This window comes from Martes martes, assembly GCF_963455335.1.
Source record: "Martes martes genome assembly, chromosome: 10".
In the NCBI taxonomy this organism is placed as follows: domain Eukaryota; kingdom Metazoa; phylum Chordata; class Mammalia; order Carnivora; family Mustelidae; genus Martes; species Martes martes.
In genome coordinates, this window is record NC_137898.1 from 2,277,383 (window position 1) to 2,300,185 (window position 22,803).

The 22,803-nt window shown below is 57.0% G+C and overlaps 1 protein-coding gene across 9 annotated transcripts in view; it reads right to left on the reverse strand.

The window, feature by feature from the left end:
- Nucleotides 1-15,990, reverse strand: part of NAP1L4 (nucleosome assembly protein 1 like 4) — a 42,744-nt gene extending 26,754 nt beyond the window's left edge. For 2 of the 9 annotated variants that reach the window (XM_080814946.1, XM_080814951.1), the window contains exons 1-2: nucleotides 15,876-15,990; nucleotides 8,649-8,787 (exon numbers count right to left, since the gene is read on the reverse strand). Coding sequence is in view for 1 of the 9 variants with exons in the window: in XM_080814945.1 (XP_080671071.1) it covers nucleotides 8,649-8,787; nucleotides 9,021-9,137 (256 nt within the window). In the remaining 8 variants the exon portion in view is untranslated. Of the gene's footprint in view, nucleotides 1-8,648; nucleotides 8,788-9,020; nucleotides 9,443-15,449; nucleotides 15,647-15,875 lie in introns of those variants that run through there. The other 7 variants (XM_080814948.1, XM_080814953.1, XM_080814947.1 and 4 more) reach the window with 5 other exon arrangements.
- Between the last annotated feature and the right edge of the window lie 6,813 nt (nucleotides 15,991-22,803).

Genomic DNA, 22,803 nt, shown 5'->3' on the forward strand with positions numbered 1-22,803 from the left:
GGGATATATGTTGATGCTAGTAGGCCAATGATCCCAGAACTCTTCAAAGCATTTAGTAGTGCTTCTATTGTCTTTCACACTCGAAATCACAAGCAGATTTTAATTTTATTATTACTACTACTATTGTTATTATTACTTTTTTAATAAGACTTTTTAAGACTTATCTGACAGAGAGTGAGAGACAGCACAAGCAGGGGGAACAGCAGAGGGAAAGGGAGAAGCAGGCTCCTCACTGAGCAGGGAGCCCGACGCAGGGTTGGATCCCACGACCCTGGGACCATGACCTCAGCTGAAGGCAGGCCCCCGACTGACTGAGTCACCCCGGCGCCCGTTATTATTTTTCTTAAGTAGGCTCCACACGCCTGGGGTGGAGTTCAGCATGGGGCTTGAACTCATGACCCCGACATCAAGACCTAAGCTGAGACCAAGAATTGGACGTTTGACCACTGGAGCCACCCAGAAGCCCCAGGATTTTAAAGGTCACTGGTTTTGTGTGTTCTTTTACTCCCACACTGGAGACGGCAGTGCTATATACAAACGTGACACTCGGTGCGACCCCATGTTTACAAGACACACACGAGACTCTCCAAATTAGATGATTTCTTACCTATAAACATTAAAAGTGAAATCATGGACATTTACTCCTTAAAAAGAACTCATGATTAGTGAAGTCTCAAAACCCTGGCGAATGTGACACTGGTTGGAGGTGGTGACGCTCCTGCCTCTCACATGTAGAGCACACGCGTCCCAGCGGTGTCACGGCGGCGTCCCGAGCGCTGGCCCGGGCTCACGTTCTCAGGTCCCCGAGCAGAACTCGAGCCCTCCACCACAACGTGGAACAACAAAACCCCCGCCTCTGAGGAGAGCAGCTCCGACTGGAATTTACGGTCTGCACCTGTTCCATTTTCCACTCAACTGCATTTTTCTTTAGCTATTTTGGTTTTTGCTGATAAGCCCAGAAGGAGCACAATAGTGAAACGAATGTTCCGGGAGGGGTTGCCGCCCGCCCTGCCCTGCCCCGCACATGCCCATGGTCAGTGAGGGCTCTAGAGACTCCTTAGTGCTACGCAGCACCTGCGGCTGAGTCCCGAGTCCCTCCCCCCCCCCACAGAACCTGGAATTCCGGGCCCTTCTAGGCGTCTCCCTCAACGCTGACCCCAGCTCCCGCTCCTCTGCAGTCTGCCGCAGGCATCCGGCCACAGCCGCAGTATCCCCACGCTCCCCTTCTGCTGTCCCCCACGCGCCACGGGACAAGTACAAGGCAGGGAAGACCTCAAGAAAACAGCCGACGGCAGCAGCCTCAGAGCTGCCGTCCCGGCCTCCTCCCATCGCCGGCTGCGGAACCCCGCTGGCTCCCCCTGACCACGCACCTCTGTGGCCCAGGCGGCCCGGGCACCGATCCGTCACTCTCGCAGCGGGAGGACCGCAGCGGCAGGCCTTCCCGGTGAGAGCACGGGCGGATTCTGGAACCTTCTGCCGACCCAACCCACCTGCCCTGTGGAACAGACGCGGCCAGACGCACACCGGCGGCCGGGAAGAGCCTGCACGGCACAAGCCGCCGTCCCGGCTGGTTCAGCGACAGGCTCCGGTCTTTCCCCAACCTCGGCAGCACCCAGTCAAGCCACCCCCAACCCTAACACCTCCTCTACTAGCAAGGGCCCCGTGGGACAGGCGCTTTCCCACATCTTCTACCCAGCGCCAACCCTGCCAGGGAGGCACTGTCCCGTGTGTGTGGCAGAGGACACAGAGGCCGGTCAAGGCAGCACTCCCGTCCCAAGGTCATCTGGCCGCTGGGATGTGGACCCGGTTTCCACCACCTATGACAAAGGCCACAGACCCAGGCAAGCTTGATGGCCGGCAAGAGAGCTGACTTGGGAAGAGCACAGAACTGGAGTCGGGAGCTACGGGGGAGTGGGCTGAAGGGCCACGGCGGGCTGCTTTTCTGCACGGAAGGGGACAATCCAGTTAGGAGCCATGCGGCAAGTACAACAGCTCCAAGGCGGGAAGAGACTCTCGGGGGTCACTCCCTGGCTGGAGGCCGCTTCCGTCTTCTGTTACTCAAGCGTTCCAGGGCAATCGGCTGGACAGTCCTCAAGGCCGCTGTTTCGTATGAGATTCTCCACTTCAAAGCCTTCGGTTCCGTTTTAGGTTCAAGTCCTCCCAGATGTCCCCTCTGATCCACATCTTTCACAGAAGGCCCTGGGGGGCTGGTGCAGTCAGAGGGGTCCATAGCTGTGAGCGGATGGCGGCCCCCGAACTAAAGGGACACCCTCAGACGTCTGTCCCTCGCAGGAGGGAAACGGCAAGAGAGCATCGGGCCGCACCTGAACAGCCCACAGCCGAGAAACGGGGGAATCTCAGTCACGTGTCTCCCACTCGAGCCTCAGAAATCTTGGGAAGGAAAACCACCCTTAGTTTGTACCTATGTTTGGGAGGATTACACCCACGGTCGAAGGTTCGCTTACGGCTACTGGCTGGAAACCCTCCTCGACCAGTTTCCCCAGCTGCCCCTATTTAATAAGATGAAAGCGTCCCAGGTCCCCGGGAACCTGGCTTATTTCAGTTTAGAGTCTGGTATTACCGTTTGTTACTTTTCATTCTTGCATCATTTCCTACAATTTAACACAAAAACGGCATTCCTGCCCTGCCCGCCGTGGAGGGTGAAGGCGTGGGACTGTGGTTTTGAAGCCCACTACCGAGACTCTCCAGCTCGGCTGGTCATACTCAGAAGCTCTAACGGGAGCAGTGACGGCCGTACCACAACCACAGGTTCCGAGTTGTCTTTAGAAGTTCTGTGGCCCAACCCACCAAGGGAACAAGGCTCAGGCAGATCCTTATCTATGGGAGGTACTCGTGGGCATGCACCCGAAGTGCTACCCGTCCCTGTTACCAGGTGCTCTTTTAAGACAACGGGAGAAAACCCCAGACCGGACGCAGGGGTGCCAGGAGGAAGGGTTTCCTGGTTTCAGCAGCAGGAATGAGGGCAACAACTTCACAGCATCCTTTCCAGGGGGCACAGAAAGAAGTAACTAGTGTTTTCTAAAGACGGGAGGTCAGGTAGACCCCTTTGCCCAGTTTTTTCCCCTGGAATGAAAAAGACGGCCTCACGATCAAAACACGGTCATTTCCACACAACATGCAGTAAGCGGGGCTTTCAGCGCCATGGAAATGGTTATAGGAATGTCTTAAATTTCAATATATTTGGACTAACAAGTGAGTTCGGTGGTTGTGGGTGAGGTTCTAATGGAGATCTGGGGATCTTCCCAGAAGAAAGCATGTTGAATTCACTGCCACCCTTTGCTAGATTTTTGAGCAACTGCTCACGAGGCACCACTGAAAGGAAGCACCTCAGCCTCCCGTTCCCAGTACCCTACACAGAGCTACGGTAACGGAGACCTTGTCGTCGCTTTGATCCCCGTGCGGAGCGTACTGTCTTGAGTCCTGCACCGCTGTCGTCACACGCGCTTCCTGGGAGGCAGCCTTGACTTCTGCTCGTCCTGTCACTGTCTGCGTAACACAGAGAAAGGCCGTGGGCAGATGCACAGACTGGAGTGAGCGTATTCCTCTATGGGTGAGGAGCACCCAATGGAATGCTGTGACGTCTGGTGCCACTTTACCAGAAGAATGTGCACGGCTTCCTAGGCAGGAGGGGAAGGCCCTGTCATCTCCACCAGAAAGCTTCTGCCATCCTTCCAGGGGTAACCGCCAGGCCACCAGTCCGGGCTTATCGTTAGTGCTTACCCCAGGGCAAACCCAGCAATGCGTAGGGTCGGTGGAATCAAAACGGTGTTTGTGGACTGGGAACAAAGGAGTGCGTTACAGGCAAACCAAGGAGTGCCAAGGAGACTAGCAAAGGGACAATTACAACTTTAGACAGCAGGACTCCGTGGTCGGGCAACGCCGAGTCCCACGAAGCGGGAGGCGCTACAGGCCTGACCCTGGTATGCCGGGGAGGCTGACTGCTTCCAATGTCATGTATTTCGGTCCTTGAAAATTTTTAGCTTTAAGCTACCAGCTGGGATGTAGGTCCTCCCAGGTTTGGGGGCCTTTTCAGCTGGCACACATGAATCCAGGAGTCTGTCCCTTGGAACCTGGTGGCACTGGGGTGCCTCAGTAACACCTGGCAGGCAGCCTCTCAACGAGGCTGGAGTGCCTCTTCACGGAGATGTCTTTTCCAGCAGATGAACTCGCCCGGCTGTGAGGTGTGATGTCTGATGTCTCTCGTCTCTCGGGACTTGCTGTGGGAAGGCTGTCCTACGCTACCATGGCGTGATTACTCTCGATGGATTTAATTAGACCCTTGTAATACTCAAGTCTGTCCCCGTTTTCTAGCTGTGGGTCCAAGGAAGCAGGAGCGGGGTGCGCTGCCGTCCTGTAATTACTTGCGAGGAGAGAGTTTGTGATACTGAGTGGAGCAGACTAAGGGTTTTAAGGAAGCAGCAGCGGTACTTGGGGCCAAGCTGTTTAGAGGGTTTCAACTAACTTAGCAAACTGGATCTTCACAGTTCTCTGTGAACAGGGGTCAGTCCTGAAGAAAGTCCGAGGCTACAGAGCAGAAACATGCAGAACCGGCCACATGGCCCACACTTGTCTAATGCTCACTGGTCCAGGGACGTGGGTCTCCTGATCACCACGGTACTCCCCCAGTGGGAAAAGTCCTACCTCAAAGGACTTTAAGGAAGAGGCAGAGACCTTTCTACATGGAAATGCTCCAGTCCAATGTGAAAATATGCAAATTACCGCTAGAATGTATTTATATCTGTGAGATGAGGCAAACATATGAAACTCACCTGCCAGGGCTTGAATGGTCCTGGGGTGGTGCCAACAAACTTCCTGGGCTGCACTCAGGTCAGGTGGAACAACCAGGTGGTGCTCTTTGTGGCCTTGTCGGTGTTTTCCACCAATACTGACCCGTAAACGTTCTCATTCCTCAGGGGACCAATGGTTTAACTCAGGCACAGTGGCCAATAAGGAAAGCTTTAGAACTTCTGGAAGGACCAGCATCTTACTGGGTACAAAGCAGAGTCCCTCTTCTTTGTGGGACCAACAGCCTTCAGATCTCCAACTCTGCTACCCTCTTTCACGGGTCAGCTCTGCTCTTCCCTGGTCATTCCTTGGTCCTCGCCCTGGGAGCCGTCTTCTGGGCCATGACAGAAGTTTGGTCAACGGATTTCCTAGGGCAGCATTTCTTACAGGGGCACTGGCGAGGGAGATTCCTTTGGCTTCCAGTGAATCAGACTTGCAACAGTTAGAGCTGCTGGGGGCGGTATGGCAACCACTAGATTTTGGGCACAGAAGCCATTCTTAATTTCACCTTCACGAGAACTGAGGAAGCCCTGTTGTCTCCCCTAAGATTCTAAGATCATGGGCCATTCCAAAGGCATAAGGACAATCAGGAGCAGTGTTTGCTGTCTTGCTTTCAGCTAAAAGGCATGCTCAAGTGAGGGCATGGATTTCGGCTGGTTTGAGCTGAAGCAGCCAAAGGTAAGGGTCCAGCCTCACTAACCTCCAAACTGTTATCACATACCCAGCACGAAACTCACACTTCCACAGTTCAGTAAGAGTCACCCGTCAACCAGGAAAGATCACTGTGTGTCACAGGGGTTTCTTATAGGGTCAACAGGTGATCTGTGAAAGATCGTCGTGGGGAGTTCCATCAGCGGAAGAAGGAAGAAGGGCAGCGCGGCTGAGACTACTACTGTGAACAAGAGTGATGGGGTGGGGGTCGGCGAGAGGCCTTGACAGGAGGAAAGAGCTTGCTGATAGGTACTCGGTGTGGCATGACTTCAAGAGAGCCTCAACAGCCCTGACACTGTCAAGAGGGTTGAGGAAGATCCCCTATCCCTTTAGGAGCCTTGACTAAGGGTGGTGGCAAGCAGACCTCTAAGGCAGGGGGATGTAACCTCAGGCTGCGGACCTAACTGTTGGCCAGAGTAACCTAGGGGTCTGTGATAGCCCCATGTTTTGGGATAAGTTATCTGAGGGCACCCATTTCCTTCTCATCTACGAAAGGGAAAACGTAGCTGATAATCTGGGTTTCTGAGGATAGGCGGACTTACTACCGTCCTTCAAAGTCTTAAAGGAGAAGATATATTGGTCATCCCAAACAACGGGGTCCAGTTTGGTGTCCTTTTGTATGGCACAAAGGGGCTCAGCTATTAAGAGGTTTGGAAACCAACTGTGACCCAAGCCAAGAAAACCCTGTAATTCACATTTGATCTTGGGGTACAGAAAGTTTAAAATGCCCTGAAGTCTTTCAGGGAGTATTCCCATTCTGAGATTAAATTATCCTAAATCTTGAACCAGAGGTTTGAACAAACGGCAATTTTTTGTGCCTGTTAATGACTAAGATTTTTAACAGGTGAACAGGTCTTTTTGACAGCAGCCTTGGGAAGGCAAGCAAAGAGCGAAATCCGTTCCCTATCTGTGCTGAGATGAAGCCTCTGGAGGAGAGCATGTCATTTAAGTCGGCTGCTGTACTCTGCGTGGAGAAGAACTCTCAATAAACCCTCGAGGCAGGACGATCCTCGAATAGTCTTATCCTTCCCAGGTAAAGGCCAAAGGGCCATAATCATTTTATATATACCGCTATCAAAAGGAATACTAAAAAAATGGACTGCGTAACTTAACTACAGTTTAAAAAGAGAAAAAAAGACACCTCCCACAGCAGGGCTGGAAACCAACAGTGCGTACGGATTAGACACAACAGGGTGGGGGAATTACAGCGTTTCCTGCCTTAATATGCTGGACCGAGCTCCATCCCTGGGCACAGAATTTTCATGGGTAAAATAGGCATATTTCAAGGACTATACAAAGGATGATGAGTCCTCACTGTCTTCTAGGCCTGATGCCCTGGTAAGGCCTCTTTATTACTTACAGGGTACTGATTTATTCTTGGGAGAGATTCTGAAGGGTCGATCTAGATATTAATGGGAGAACACTATGGATTTGCCTTGGTCTGTGGAGGACTTTGCCCCAGGAATGGGGGTATCAGGTTTAACAGTGGGGACGAGCCCGAAGTTTGGTCTACTTTGGTTTGCAGAGTGCAATAAAGGGGCTGGGATGCTCCTGAGTACTAGACTTGAACTCAAGGAATAATTCCCCTTTGGGAAAGGAAAAAAGACATGCAACGTACTTCCCCGGGACACCTCAGCCTGGACAGACGTACAGGCGCCAGACTGCTGAGGAGCAGTGACTGGCTGTCTCACACAGACCCCAGCTTAAAGGCCATGGGCTGAGAGACAGGGCGATGCCGTGGTCTGTCTGAGCCCCACCAGTGGCGCATGCATTACTCCGAGGGAGGGACAGTGCAATCTGGGGTTGTGTACTAACAGAACAGTTCAAGTGTTAACTGAAACGGTGAGAAAATTCATCCCCAAACTGGTGAGTAGTCACCCCATTCTAAGTAATTCCCCTCCCCCAAGGCTGGGAAATGGTCCTCGTGGGCCCTTGGGGTCCCATCACTGGGGAGGGTTTGGCCATTGCCTCGTGGGGGGGTTGCAACTGCTTGGACTTCAATTTACAGGGACCCTTTTTCCAGTGGGCAGACTGTCTGCACTAACGGCAGGGTCATGCAGGACACCACCAGGGTGGACTCAACATCTACAGGAAGCCTGGAATTTTCCTCAAAAACAACTTAAGAGTCATGGATAGCCATGTAACATTCACAGACAGATTCAGCAGGCTTCTGGGTACGTGTGGGAATCTTATTCTAGTCCATGGGCTTGGGGAAAGCCCTAGGGACCACTTCATGTAGCCTTTTGGCTACGCTGCGAGCTTGGTCACGTAAAAGGGCTGGTGGCTAGTATGGTTTAAATCCTAGGTTGTTTTCATCCAGCACTGGGCCTGACCTTCTCCAACAAGCAAGTGGACTGACAGAGATCGGAGCCAGGCTGGTAAATCAGGGTCATGATACTGAATTCCTCCACCCTCTATGAGGACCCTCGGTTACCCTGGGCAGGTCCTTAATTATAGCCCTAAGCTCAGCTTTTGTCCATGGGGCATAGGCACTTTGGGGTGGTTTAGCAGCATCCTCAGAAGATCTAATTTTGAAAGGGAAGGTTTTAATGGGTTAAAGCTGACGAGGTTTCAGTGAAAGGAAAGAAGGAAGATCAGACAGAGCAGGGGCAAGAAGGCCAAGACGGATATGGAAGGAGGCGGGGCCGTGCGGGTAGGAGGGAACCTTGGCTAGCACCAAGAAAGAGGCCTCTGACACTTTATTTTTATCCATCTTTACTTGTTTATTTGCTTCAGTCAGTTTGGAAACAATATTTTGTAAGGAGGCAACTTTAGAATCCTGAACACTTTTAGAAACCTCCAGATACTAATGAAAGTAACTATTCCACTCAAATTCTTTAATTTTGTAGCCATGGTCTTCTAACTCAGTTGGGAGAAAGAAAAGTCTCAAAAGACGAAAGGTTCCCCTTAATGGCCATCAGAGCCCTCAGTTACCCTTCTCAGACTGAGACACACAGGCAGAAACAGGCATATAGAACTGGCTAGGGTTCCTCAAAGGGGGGCACCCTTAGAACATTTAGATGACTGGGATCCCATTATAAGGTTAAGAAAAAAGAGGACTGACAAATCCTGAATAAAGTCTGAGAGGTTCAACCAAAAGAAGGGAGAGCTTGATTAATGGAGAGACTCACCAAACTGAAAGTTATGGCAACTCGTGGAAGCAAAGAGCACAAAGGGCTCAAATATGGGTACCTCGCTCGATTCTGGGGGTCGTCGCTCCTCAGGGGCTGGCTCCTTCAGATCCCACTCCTGACACCATGTAATATTAACCTGAAAGAAAAGAGGTAAACTGAGGCAAGGTCGAGTTACCAGACGTTGAGTTTCTCAAGGAATAGCAGAGGAACTGTGCTTCAGGACATGCAAACTGCAGTGAGCTACAGAACTGCTAAAGGGTTAGGGCAGACCACTTTTGTGGGAAGAATATAAAAGGGGAAAATCCAGCAAAAATGTCACCCAGTGAGTTCACTGGTTCAAAGATAAGGAGATCCTTGGCGGACACTCACTAATTGTACAAGAAGTTCTATCTTCCATAAATCAAGGATTTGTGGGAAATCAGTCTCGGTCTTATTTTTCTCAAAGCGTGTGCATGAGATTCTCCATTTCATTTCCTTTGGTTCCATTTTAGAATAACATCCTTGCGCATTTCAGATCCAGACCCTCCTGACCTTTCCCTACCACCACCGACCACTTCACTTCCTGCGGCCGCTTCCACCAGCTTAACTCAAGATGCTGCTGTCCTTGGGGAAAAGATGACAATCGACAGCCCGGTCAGAGTCAGGATCCTGCACTGCAGCACCATTCCCGAGAGCGCCGCTGTCTAGAAAAATGCAAAGTAACAATGCTCCTCCTAGGCTGTGCACCGTGTGGTCCCAGGGCCCTGAGCAGCGTCTGGGATCAGAGCTGTTGAGTGCACACACGCCCCACTGCAGGACACAGGCCAAAGAGCTTCACCTTCCGGAAAAATGACGCCACTTCAAAGTAACAGACTCCGTTCACATAATGATCTGCTTTATTTCCAACTATGTGAAGCCATGTGCTATTGAACACTATTTCTGGTGACATGATGACAAAGCAGTTCAGTTAAACCCGACACACCACTGGCGAAAACAAAGCAAAGTGCTCCATCAAGGACAGCAGGAGAAACACAAACACAATGACGAGCTGACACGAGGGGAAAGAGGCTGTGTCTGAGGACTGAGCAGCAGCAAACGAGGACTCGACCGACACCTAGAACACAGCGGACGCACAGTGACCTGCTTCGGAGGCCCACCCCGCCGTCTCCTAGCTGTGTAACCGCGGTCCGACACCCACAAACTAGACAGGGCCTCCCCAGGGGCTGCTGCGAACACACGACGACATGGGTGCCCAGAGCAAATGGCCCGCTGCAGGCCTCCTCTGGCTTCTGTAACTGAGACACGCTGACACGCCGACACGCCGACATGCCACCTGGTGCTTGGCAGAGACCAGCAAATCCAAGTCCTCTCAACAGTTCTCCCTTCATACAAGGAAAACCAATCTAGGGTTGGTGACATTATAAATGAGTGAGAGTTCTACTTGTCAATTTTCACGTCCAGCAATCCCGACTAGTTCAAATAGAAAGTAACAAGGAACTACCAAATTTGCAGTTTTGAAAAAGACAACCATCCATTTGTTTTAAATGCTGGTATGCTGAAGCCTCATCTGAAGGTCTGCTTCACCTCAAAGCGATCGCATTAAGATACGAACAGGTCACCAGGCAAAAGAACATTCAAAAATATAGAAGAATACGGTCGTTCAGGTCCCTCCCAGCACTAACAACTGAGTCTACAATTCTAAACTTGGACTGGCATCCAAATTCCCACGACTGTATGAATGAATGTTTTACTTTTACTTATGTAAGAAACCTCACAACCCTATTTACGGATTTTTAACCCAAACAAAAAAATTGTTTCCATGGGGAAAATTTTTAGTTTTTATGGCAAATTATCCATATATAACTAAATTCCTAATTTTAAAAACAGTCTATAGGGCACCTGGGGGGCTCAGTCAGTTAAGCATCCAACTCTTGACCTCAGCTCAGGTCATGATCTAAGGTCATGAGTTCAAGCCCTGGTTGGGCTCCACGCTGGGCATGGAGCCTACTTAAGAAAAAACAAAATTGGGGCACCTGGGTGGCTCAGTGGGTTAAAGCCTCTGCCTTCGGCTCCAGTCATGATCCCAGGGTCCTGGGATCGAGCCCCCAAGCCCCCCCATCGGGCTCTCTGCTCAGCAGGGGGCCTGCTTCCTCTTCCCCCTCTGCCTGCCTCTCTGCCTGCTTGTGATCTCTGTCAAATAAATAAATAAAATCTTAAAAAAAAAAAAAAACAAACACACACAACACTTAGTCTATAGCTACAGTAAGCATATAATTTCAAGCTGGGGCATTTCTAAGACACAAAGAAGGAGTAGTAAGCTGGGGAATGCAGTCATCCTTCACATAACCAAAATTTTCATACATTCTCTGTCTTAAGTCAAAGGTCCTCAATGTCTTTCCATGAAATAATTGAATAACTAAAATTAAATGTAGCCCAATGGCTCTGTAAGACTTTAGAATCTCACTATTGTCTACAATTTTTATTCAGCGAGGGTGTTGTTAATGAACCGTATAGCATAATCATGTGGTTCACGAAAAAGTCTGAGGGATGGTGATCCCTATGACCCTAAGAGGGAGTGTGATCAGCCCTGGTGTGAAGGTCCAAGTCCTCCAGGACTGGATCATGTTTTAGCTTAAGACCACATCAGAAAGCACAAGGGAACCATCTTATCTAAGAAGGTCAGGATACCCCTTGCAAGAAACCCCAGCATTTCCACTCACAAAACCTGGCTAATACAGGAAGCCCTGGAACACTGTGGATCTCATTTATATCGCCCTGACTGGCAGATCTCTTATTCAGCCTATCATTAGGCTCCCGAGCATTAGAAGGTAACTGTGTTGGATTCAATATGCAAGCAAACACGTGAAGACATGTCTAAAGTAAACAACCAAAAAACTTACGGAAGTTTCTACAGTAAGGGAAAGTGTCCTTGTTAACTATGTTCACACTCTTAGCAAAAAGACTGCCCAGGTCCTAAGCTCCTAAAGACAGTCTTGAAGTTGGATTCAAACCGATTTCAACTGTATATAATAACTGATAATATATGTTTTTCCCTTTTTTTTGGACATTTGTAAGAAGGTTTTTTTTTTTTTTTAAGATTTTATTTATTTGACAGAGATAAAGCAAGCGACAGAAAACCACCAGGGTGAGTGGGAAATGAGGAAGACGACTTCCGGCTGAGGCGGGAGCTAGACACAGGGCTCGATCCCAGCACCCTGGGATCACGACCTGAGCCAAAGGCCGTCGCTTCACGGACTGAGCATCTGACTCTTGGTTCCGGCACAGGCCACGATCTCGTGGGTAGTGAGACGGAGCGCCAGGTCAGGGGCAGCTTGAAGATTCTCTCCCTCTGCCCCCCTCCCCGACTTGCATGGCCGCGCGCTCTCTCAAATCAATCTTTAAAAAAATAAAATAAAAAAGCATATGTTTGTTTACAGGCGAACTAAGATAAGCAAATAGTGCATTACTACAGGTAGGTGTTAAGATACAGGGGATCGTTACCTCTGCATGTGTTTTACTGTTTTATTACCACTTTTTTAAAGGATGGATAAACAATGCAAGTCTGTCTCCCACAGAAGAACGAGTCCCACGGGGGCAGTGAGCAACCGCCAGAGCCAGCACAGGACCCAGTGGCCAGACGGTCTGCTTGTCACTCGCAGCTGAGGGGTCCCCGCGCACCCCTGCACCGCGTCAGGGACCCCCCCCCCCACACCCGAGTCTCTCCCGCGGAGCGTCTGAACACCCGGAGGAAGTCAGGCCCGCTTGCAAGCTCAAAGTGCCACCAGTCAACAGCGAACCAACCGCCTCTTCAGAAGCTGGCAAGACACCAAGCCCTCAGTTCTCCAGAAGAAAATACAAAACTTAGTTCCCTTCCTTGACCAGACGCTTGGTTTCTCCTCCGGCAAAGAGGCTCTTGGCTGCTGCAACTCCAGTGTCTCTCCCCGGTCCTCTCCGCAGCTCACTAGTGCACGACTAAATGAGGCAGACGTTTCCAAGTTTCCCTTGCTCCGGCATTTCAAAGTCCGGTCGCTCTGTGAGATCTCCCCTCTTCATCCCACTTAAACACCACAACTGGGGCACGGGGGGGCTCAGTCGGTTAAGCGTCACCTTCGGCTCAGGTCATGATCTCGGGGTCCTGAGATGGAGCCCCGCATGCGGCTCCGCACTCGGCGTGGCGTCCGCCTGAGATTCCCTCCCTCCCGCGCTCTCTACATACAATCTTTTAAAAAAATCACACCCACCCAAGTCCTTACTCCTCTACCTTCCTTCTCAAGAGCACCTGCCGCAACCTAATCTGCGTCCGTAGACGGCCGTGCACGGAGGCAGGCTCTTGGCTTTGTTCGCTGCGGTGCCCCGGGGCCTGGAACCCCGTGCGGCACAGACAGAGGCTCACGAAGCATCGGCCACACAGACACGCGGCACTGAGAGCCGTTTCCCGGCACAGAGCAACGGTTGAAAGTGTTACTCCTCACACCTGCGTTTTGTGACCTTTACATGTAAATGTCTGAGGTGTGCAGTCGACCTCCCTACGGCAAACCGGATGGAAATCATCTCATCTTGTGTGGAACAGTCTTCCGGATAACACTAGAACGCCCAGCACGGGCAAAGAAGTCTCGAGCCCAGAACGGAAGCACATTTAGTTTCAACAGCTGTGGAGTACGCTGGGGAGAGGAAATTCAAGGCGACACAGCGAGTGATCCAGCAGCACCGGCCACGGCGTGCTCTCTCGCAGCTGTCTTACTACAGAAACACACCGATCCTCCGGCTGCTAAATGCTCCTGAAATTTACAATTAAACCGAGAGGAAAGCAGCCCCGCCTTCTCTAGAGAGCACAAGGCAGCTACCCAGCGGCTGCCATGAACACACATCTACGTCATTACGGTCCACTCGACAGTCTCACTGCCCACTGCGAAGGGTCTGCCACCGGTAAGGACAAATTCCCCCCCCCCACCCCCGGCAGCCTGGGGACGCAAGTACTTGCTAACCCAGGAGAGATCACACGAAGTAGCGAAGGCCGGGAGACAGCGACGTCCTGCCAGGACCCCTCCCCGTGGTGGAGCGGCCACCCTGCGTAGCCACTACCCTTGCGCCGCGGACGCCTGAACACGCTTCCTGCTTCATGAGCGCCTCTGAGGTAGCAATGCCAGACGGAGCCCCATGGCCCTCACCGCTGCCTCCGCACTCCGCGGCTCCGCCTGTCTCACGGAGCTGCGGCCCACAGACACGGCGTCCTACTGTTCCCGGCCAAACACAGCTAGGTTTTCTGGCAAAATCTTTGGCAGTACAACATAAGCTTCTGAAAACAGTTTTAAAACACTTTAAAACTGTGGACAATGAAGAGGAAGCAAGAAAAAAGCCTCTAAACTAAGTAATTCTAAACTCTACCGTGCCCCTGATGCCCTCCCGTCCGCAGTCACCTCCACCGGATACTACAACACGACCGACCGCTGCAGAGAAGAAAAGCCTGAGGACCTGAGTCCCAGCTCTTGCTGCTCAGCACCGCACACACGACACGGATGTGCTCCGGCCCCGAGAGGCTGCTGGAGCCCAACAGGCGGGCCGGACGCTGTCCCTAGACGCTGCGGTACAAAGTCACACACGGCACTGATGAACACGCCGGCTCGGGGTCCTTCCTCTGTGCGGGCGGCCTCACAGGCAAACACGTCCACACCCAGAACACCATAGAGAAGCGGGTGGTCCGCACTGCAGTGCACAGAGCTACGAGCTGTGTGTGCGAGCCGGGCCACCAGCCCGGCGCACGGGTACGCTGGGGCCCTGCCTGCCGACACACTCCAACCAGGCGAGTCAGCGCAGGCAGGAAGACCATCTCCCTGACCACTACTCCTGCTCCTGTGCACAGACAGTGCCAAGCCCACGTGAGCACCCGGACGCTGCTTTGTGCCCGCTGGGGCAGCACCCGGCACACCCGGCGCGCTTCCAACCCCGCCGCGCTGCGGCCAGACGCAACTGCTGGGAGGGTGCCCGCCTTCAGCAACACCAGGAGAAGAGCCCCACAACTCCAGCCACAACCCGAATCCACGCACCTGCGCGGGTCCCTCTGTCCCCGTAACGTGCTGGGAACCGAACTCTGCCGACAGCGCTCCTACTGACCAGTCTCCGCTCCAGCGACCCTCTGAGACCGCGCCCCGGGATCCCGCATCGCAACCCTGAAAGCAGGAGCCTCCCTCGTCCCCGAGCAGTACGCAGCACCAACTGGGACACGGAGACCTGCACGCGCCGGCCGCTTCACCGGCCCCGGCCTCCCGCCACCAGCGGGCTTTGGCCAGGCCCCCGGGACGCCCGCAGCCTCCCGCACCGCGGGCTGGAACTGTCCGCAGACTCCACTGGGGGACGCACCCAGCGCTCGGGAACAGCCCAGAGACCGCAGCGGGACGCGGTGGCCGGGCCCAACCCCTCCCGGGAGGGACCGAGCCGACCCCGCGGAACTTCTTCCCCCTCCTCGCCGCCGCGGGTGCTCAGGGCCAGCTTCACGCGAGCGGCGCCGCCTCGGACGGGCCCTGTCACCGGCGGGCCAGCGCCCGGGGCCTCCGAGCGGGGGCCGGGAGGACGGCAGGCACCGAGTCACACGTGCGAGCCGCGAGCCGCCCCCCCTCCCCCCCGCCTCGGCCGCTCGGCCGCGCACTCGGAGCCGAGCGCGGTGCACGCCCGCGACCGCACGTCCCGGGGACCCCGCCCCCCACCCCGCAGACGGGCGGGTCTCGTCGCCGCCACACGGCCCTCCGCCGGCGCGCAGCAGCGGCCGCGCTCGGGAAAGCGGGCCCCGGGCGGAGGGCGGCTCCGCCGTCCGCGGAAACGCACCGCCGTAGGCGCCGCCGGCGTCTCCGAGCTCCTGGACCGACGCGGGCGCCGGCCCCGCAGGGCGGCTTCCCGCAGGCACAGCCCGGCGCCCCGAAAACAAAGGGGCCCCGCGGCCGCCGCTCCCCTCGGGTCACGGCGCGGGCCGGCCGGGCGGACGGCCACGCGGGAACAAAGCGCCTCCTGACCTTCAGGGCCGCGCCGGGGCGGGGGGCGGGGCGGCGGGTCACCCGCGGCCGCCAGCCGCCCGCCGCCGCCCCGCTCCCCGCCGCCGCCCGCCGCCCCGGCCTCCCCGCCGGCCTCTGCGCCGCCGCCCCGCCCCTGCGGCCGAGGCCTGCTCCCACGGCGGCCCCGGGCCTCGCGCCCGGCGCCCCGGGCCCCCGCCGCCCCGGCCCCGGGCCCCCGCCCGCCGTCCCAGCGCGCCGTTACCCGGCCGAGCGCCTCGCGTCCGCTCCTCACGCCTGCTGCGGCTGCGGCACTGGCGGCGGCGGTGGCCTCACTCGCTCCAAAGGCTGCGCCGCCGTGGCCGCCAACAACACCGCCTCCCATTGGCCGACGCTCCTGGCCCCGCCCCCTGTAAGCAAGACGGGCTGCGGTTGGGCGGGCTCGGCGCAAGTCAAATACGCTTCGGCGCCGCCGGAGACAACCAATCAGAGGCCGCGGTGGTAAGGGACGTCACGCGGCGTCGCTCGCGGACCCCGGAGCCCTATGCAAATACGGGCGCGTGACGTCTGGGGCGGCGCGCGCCCGCCTTCCTTCCGCCTCTTTAAGGGGCCGGAGCGCGCGGAGGACACGTGGAGGGCACCTGCGGCCGCCCGGCTCCCGCCCGACCTTTCCCGCCGCTTCCCCGGCCCGCGGGGCTCTTCCAGTCCAGGGCCGACCCCAGCGACGCGCGCGGGCCCCGCGGCCCCCCAGCGACCCCGCCGCCCACCCTCCCCGAGTCCCGCAGCTGTGCCTCCGGCTTCGCGCGCCGCGCGCTCTCCCCACCCGCGTCGGCCCGGCCCGGCCCTGGTCGGCGCAGCTCCCGCCGCTCCCGCCGCCGCGAGGCCCAGGGCCCGCCTCGCGGCCGACGGGCCCTGCTCCTCGCCGCGGGCCGGGCACCCGGTGCGAGCCGTGCGCCCTGGGCCCGGGGTCAGCTCGCGGGGGTGCCCAGACCCTCTCGGCCGGGAGCGCGTGGGGAACGCGGCTCTGCTCTCCCGTGGCCGCCGCCGCGAGGTGCCGCAACTCGCAGAAACACGTTCCCGTGCTTCTGGAGGCCGGAAGGCAGACGTCCAGGGGTCACGGGGCTGGGCTCCTCGGAGGACTCCCGGGGAGGGGGCTCTTCCAGCTTCTGGGCCCCGGGCCGTCTCGGCTGCAGCCACTTCCCTCCCCCAGGCTCTGTCTCCATCTCCCGTGGCCTCTCCCGTGGCTCCCGTGGCCTCTCCAGTCACGACATTACAGCTACCACAGGGGCCTCATTCCAACTCCATCACAGGGCAGGGACCCTTTCTGCACGTGTCGGGTGCACAGGTACAGGGAGCTGGGGGCTGCCGTTGGGCCCGGGCGCACACTGAGGCGTGCCCTGCTCGTCTCCCTGGCCGGCGGGCTGTGCAGTGGCCAGCAGCAGTAAAAGGGCAGGTGCTCCTGGGTCAGACCTCTGGGGCCACATCCTTGACCTTCCCAGTTCCAGCTGGGTGTCCCCGACAGCCTGCGGCTGGCTCTGTTTCTCCATCTGTCAATCACGGGCAGAGCTGGTGGGGAGCTGGAACGACACTGGGGAACAGCCTGATGCAGGTGTGGACTGTCCTGATGACCCCCCACCCCCCTGGTCAGGGGAGGGGGCTAGGTGCCTGAGGACAAGGGTGGGGGTCTTAGAGCCGGCGCCTGGGCCCGTTCCTTAGAGCCTGCTACCCGAGGCTGTCCTAAGAAGTCTGTCCTCCGAGCGGCTTAGCTGGCACCATGCTCCAGATGACGTCTGGGCCCCACAGGCCCTGGTGTTCAGAAGAACCGGGGGCAGCCACGGTGGAGCCTGCGTCCTGAGCCACCCTCTGAGGGGCCAGCACAGCTAGCTCCTAGGTCCATGGTTGGTCCAGACACTGTTTGGAGAAAGCAGCCCAGGCCTGTGCATTGTGACTGTGCCCCTATTACAGATAGATGCATTGACTTAGATGAAGCTTTAGATCGTAGCAAATGTTATTTTCTGTTAAAGGGACAAAAATGGATGTCTCCAGGGGTTTCCTGGGGCTGCCACGACAAAGTAGCCTGAGCTGGGTGGCTTAAACACCGAGAAGTTTTCTCTCCCAGCTCTGACGGTAGAAGTCTGAAATCCGGGTGTGGGCAGGGCCACACTCCCTCCAGGGGTATTGGGGGAGGAACCTTCTTGCCACTTCCAGCTTCTGGGGGCTCCAGGCCTCCCTGGGCTTGTGGCCAGGCCCTCCTGTCTCGGCCTGTCACCACGTGGCCTTCTGTGTCCGTGTCTCTCCTTTTCTTATGAAGACACCACCATACTGTACGTAGGCACCCCCCGACTCCAATGTGAGCTCATCCTAACCCAACTAATCATGCCTGCAAAGCCCCTGATTCCAAATAAGGCACGTTGTAGAGCTCCGCCTGGACAGGACTTTTTTTGAGGGGGGGATACTATTCAACCCAGTACAACCTCTGTCCTGGAAACCTGGCACTTCCCGGGCCAGCTGGTCACTGATCAGGAAGTGGCCCCTGCAGGGAAGTCTGCCTCTGCTTCCCAGTGGGGCAACTGCTCCTGGCCTCTGAGTTTCTGGAGCCTTCACTCTGTGTGCGTCAGGGCTGAGGGGCTGACCCTGTCCATTGCCCATCTCCACTCAGGGGTCTGTCCTCACCCTTCTAGTCCCTGGGGACCCAGGGTGAGGCACCCAGCCACTCCACCCCCAGCAGCCCTGTGACGGTGGGCTCCCTGTCTCACCACATCGGCTTGAGACCCCAGCTCCCAGCACCTGGGGGCCTGTGTCTGAAGGCACCACGTCACTCTGGACCACAGGCTTTGGGGATCTAAGACTTCCCAAGAGCCCCGAATGAAGGTGGGTCCCATTTCACACCCATGCCCAGAAAGTAGGACCAGATCCCCACCTCCGTCCTCAAGACAATGTTCATTCTGAACAGCTTCCTTGCCTCCGTCCCAGACCCTGAGACACACTCAAGCTTTGCTGACCCCAGAGCCTTGTGCAGATGTCTCCCGATTCCTCCTCAGACGAGGTCCTTCCTCATTACCCCCTGGACAGCAGAAGCACCAGCAAATGGAGCTGCTCTGGGCTGGGTTCCTTCCTCACCAGGAAGGTTTACTCGTCACCAGCTAAGGCACCCTCGTGCCCTTGGCTTGAGGTCATAGCCAGTCCTCCCGCCTGGGGGTCCCCAGGGTGCCCGTCAGCCCCTCCACCCTCCACGCTGTGGACCAGCCTGCTGCTAGGCTCCAACGGCGCCACTCTTCTGCTCCCCATACCTCCATAGCTCCCCACCGCCCTCCAGTGAACTCAGAATCCGGGCAGTGGGGTGGGCACGGGTTTGTTTCAGAGTCCCCAAGTGATGCTAAGTGTAACCAAGCCCGAGAAGGGCTGGGACCAGAAACCCTAGGGGTGTGGCGTTTCCCGCGTCTCCCAGCGCCCACTCCGCCTCTGCCCAGCTCTGGGCTGGGCACACCTGACGACAGCCCCAGCACGCAGGTCCTCCGTGGCCTCCAGCCATGGGGACCTCAGGGGTTTGTGCTCCAGGGCCCCCGGCCCTTTCTGCTCCTTGCTGGCTTCAGCCTCATTGGCCTCGGCCCAGGGGCCTCCCACGTAGACATCTCACCCCATCCCCAGAGGAGGTGCCAGAGACACCAGTGGGACAGCTGCCCCCAGCCCCGCGCTCAGCAATGGCCCGGGCAAGGGCAGCCTGACCTCATTGCAGAATAACCCTGGAGCTGGCAGCAGGAGGGGACCGGGCCTTGGGGGCACGTCCATCCACGGGGTGGCAACACCCAGACTGCCTTGCAACAGAACGGACACATGGAGACACCAGGGACCGGAGGCTCTCCTAAGGTGTGGACTTCGGATGACCCGCGCCTTCCCTTCCCTGCACAGAGGGGTGTGCCGTGCAGAGCATGTCTGTAAGCCTCAGAGCCTCAGAAGGAGAGAGTCCGGGAGACTGTCCCCAAAGCCTTACAGGTTCTCTCTGAGATGGTCTTAGGGGGCTGCTCAGTCTCTGTCCTGGGAATTTTTGGCATGGTTTTATTTCCAAGCCCGTCTCTGTTTTTTTTTTTTTTTGTTTTAAGGTTTTGTTTATTTATTTGACAGAGATCACAAGTAGACAGAGGCAGGCGGGGGCGGGGGGAAGCAGGCTCCCCACTGAGCAGGGAGCCCAATGTGGGGCTCGATCCCAGGACCCTACGGTCATGACCTGAGCCGAACGGAGAGGCTTAACCCACTGAGCCACCCCGGCGCCCATCTCTGGTATTTTTATACTGAAAACACCAAGTATTTCACTTTGGGGAGAAGCAGGAAGATGAGGCTGGCTCCCAAAAGCTGGGAAGAGGTTTCTTGCACATACTTGTCAGTGGTGAATTAATTAATTAAAAATTAATTTAAAAAATGTCCACCCCATCTTGTTCCAGAAGTTTCTCCTGCAGCTTGCAGGGCACTGAGGATTCTCCTCACCAGTCTACCCGAGGGGACCTGCTGGGGGGGGGGGGTGACTCCGATGGAGGCCACAGCCGGGCCCTCAATCCCCCAGCACCCCCGGCTGCCTGACTCTCCGAGCAGCAAGGGCGGAGGCCAGCCTCCGGCTCACTGGTCCCCGCGGCAGCAGGACAGGGCTTGCGTCCCTCACGGAAGACGAGAACATTCCCTGGCAGCGTGCTCTAAAGGACGTTTGGTCGTGAGAAGGTCCACATAGAAAAGCAGAGAGGACGGCATCAGGACGGAGGCCCCCACTCGCGGCGTTCCCGGCTGCCGTGGACGGCCCGGCAGCCTCCTGCTACGTTTCCCCTTGGGGACACGGGCAGACACAAGTGTCACAGTCACATGGACACAACTAGCAAAACCTCCTTCGTATCATCCCAGACCCCGTCTGCTTGCCAGTTTCCCGGCGGTCTCCAGGGCGGTTTGTTCAAACCCAGCGAGGCTCTGGTGGCCTGCGTCTCTGCCACTCAGGTCTGCCTCCTACCCCCCGTCCACCCCCCTACACGGCGGCCCCTGTGGCCCGACGGCCCGGCAGCCCGGCTGCGCACGTCCTGGAAGGGTCCGGTCACTCCCCTGCCCAGATCCGGATCTTGCGCTTGTCCCCTTCGGGGGGGCCGGCAGGGCCTGGCGCTGTAGGGTGATGTGTCTACAGCGCATCTCCCCGGCCCCCTGTGACCTACGAGCCACCTGCAAGGTGACGCTTTGGCATGTGGAAACAGCCGCTCCCGCCCGCTGTCACCGGGGCATCAGCAGCCGCACCAGGGGCACGGAACGGAGCCTTTCTGCGCCTGGTGTCCCGCCCCTCTCATTAGCGGGCGCAGAGTGGGGCAGCTGGAGGCCGGGTACAGCTCCCGTGCCCCATGGGGGCGGCCTCGACACTGCCGCCGGCGAGTCACTGAGTCCAAGAAGAGGCGGAGGCAAACCCACCTGCAGGGGGACAGACGAGTATCTCTTGGCTTTCCTTGCTTCTGAGACGGCGTACACCAGCCTGGATTTCGGCGAATCCTTGTTCTCAGGGCTCGCCGTCCCCAGCCTGGTCAGTGGCGGCTCCCGAGACGGTTTATCTTGCAGTAGAGATTCCCGAGATGCGTGCTCGCCGAAGTCCCCCCCGTGGTGCCGTCGTGCCGGCCAGAGCACAGATTCCCCCCGGGGCCTCACTCCCATGCACCCCCTGCGCCCCGTCCCTCCAGTTCTAGCACGTCAGCGGTGTCACCGATGGGCAGCTCTTAGCCCCCGCACGACGCCCACCTGATCCCTCCCTTCCGGCACGACCCCCTTGGTCCCTGAGAGCTTCCCTTTGGGGACAGAGGTCTCAGGTGTCCTGATGCATCTGCTCTAGGCCTGGAACGGGCCGTTTCTCCACGGAGCGGGTGGCACGGAGTCCCGGGCCTGGCTCTCCAGGGACTCCCGCAGCCGGGCCTGCCCTCCGTCTACACAGCCAGGAAGCCCGGACTCTGAAAGCCCACTGTCCGTTCATATTGTGGGTTCTAATTCACATATGGGCTTTATCACGGTTTTCCTTAACTTCTTTGTTTTTACACTAGTGTTTCTTCTCTGACGCTAACGTCTGGGGTGCTGACATCAGGAGTATTTGCTTCGTCCCACAATACAGATGAACAACAATGCCAACATCACTACCAACGATGAGATACCGGAATGAAGTCTGACTCCTCTGCCCTCTTCGGCCTCCGAGGAGCCCACGGCGGATGCAGAGCAAAGCAGGGAGCCCCCCACGGGAGCTGAGGCTGCCAGGATGTTGCCAGGCCCTCCCTCTGTTCTGGAACCTGGCCACCGCATCCCATGGAGTGTGGCGGGTGTCTGGGACCCCCTGCTCGCCAGCAGGATGGCGGCAGTCTCGCTGTCACTTCTGAGGTTACAGCCAAAAAGGCACCGAGAGGCACCAGAGAGGACAGTAAGGTGATTGTGGTTTCCGGCCACTAAGTTCTGGGGTGATCTGTCGTCTGGCAACAGGTTTCACTGTGTTTTGGGGCCTTGTCGTCTTACTGGTTTGTTTGTACGTCACATGTTTACAGGGCTGAGAAGTCAAGGTCTCAGCACCAGAGCGGCCCCCCACCCTGTTTCATAAGCACGCGCTCCCTGTGCCGGCGGTGCCCCCAAGTCGCACCAGGCGCCTGGGGACGGGCTGCTGTCCCATCGGTTTCGTAAACGATGCTGCAGGGAGTGGGGTGTCTCCCAGGGTTTCCTACCAGGGGGGTCACGGGGCCAAGGGCTGAGGGTGCCTACAACCGGACAGTGCCCACATCACCCCCAGGGGCGGCGTGGCTCAGTGCAGCCATCATGGCCTGGTGAGACTCAGACAGCGCATCCCAACCTGATGGCCCAGCACTGGCGTGTCCGTCCTCTGCCGCCATGGGGCTGACCTGGCGCCGGGCTTCTTTGGGCTGCTGACTGCTGACTCTGTCCGCAGCCCTGTCAGGCTAGGCGGGCGAGGCTCAGCCACAGCAGGGCGGTGCCCGCGCTGGGAGCCGGTGACCAACGGCCACCTGCCATGTGTGTGTGACCTCCCCCCTTATCTTGGCGGGCAGCTGTGCGGAGGTGGGCAGGGCAGGGCCCCTGGGCGGTGGCGCTGCTGCGGGACACCAGACGCTGTGTTTACTCATCAGAACCAGAGGGGCCGGCCGCACGGCCTTTGTGTGGGGGGTCAGCGGGCTCGCCAGCTGGAGCCC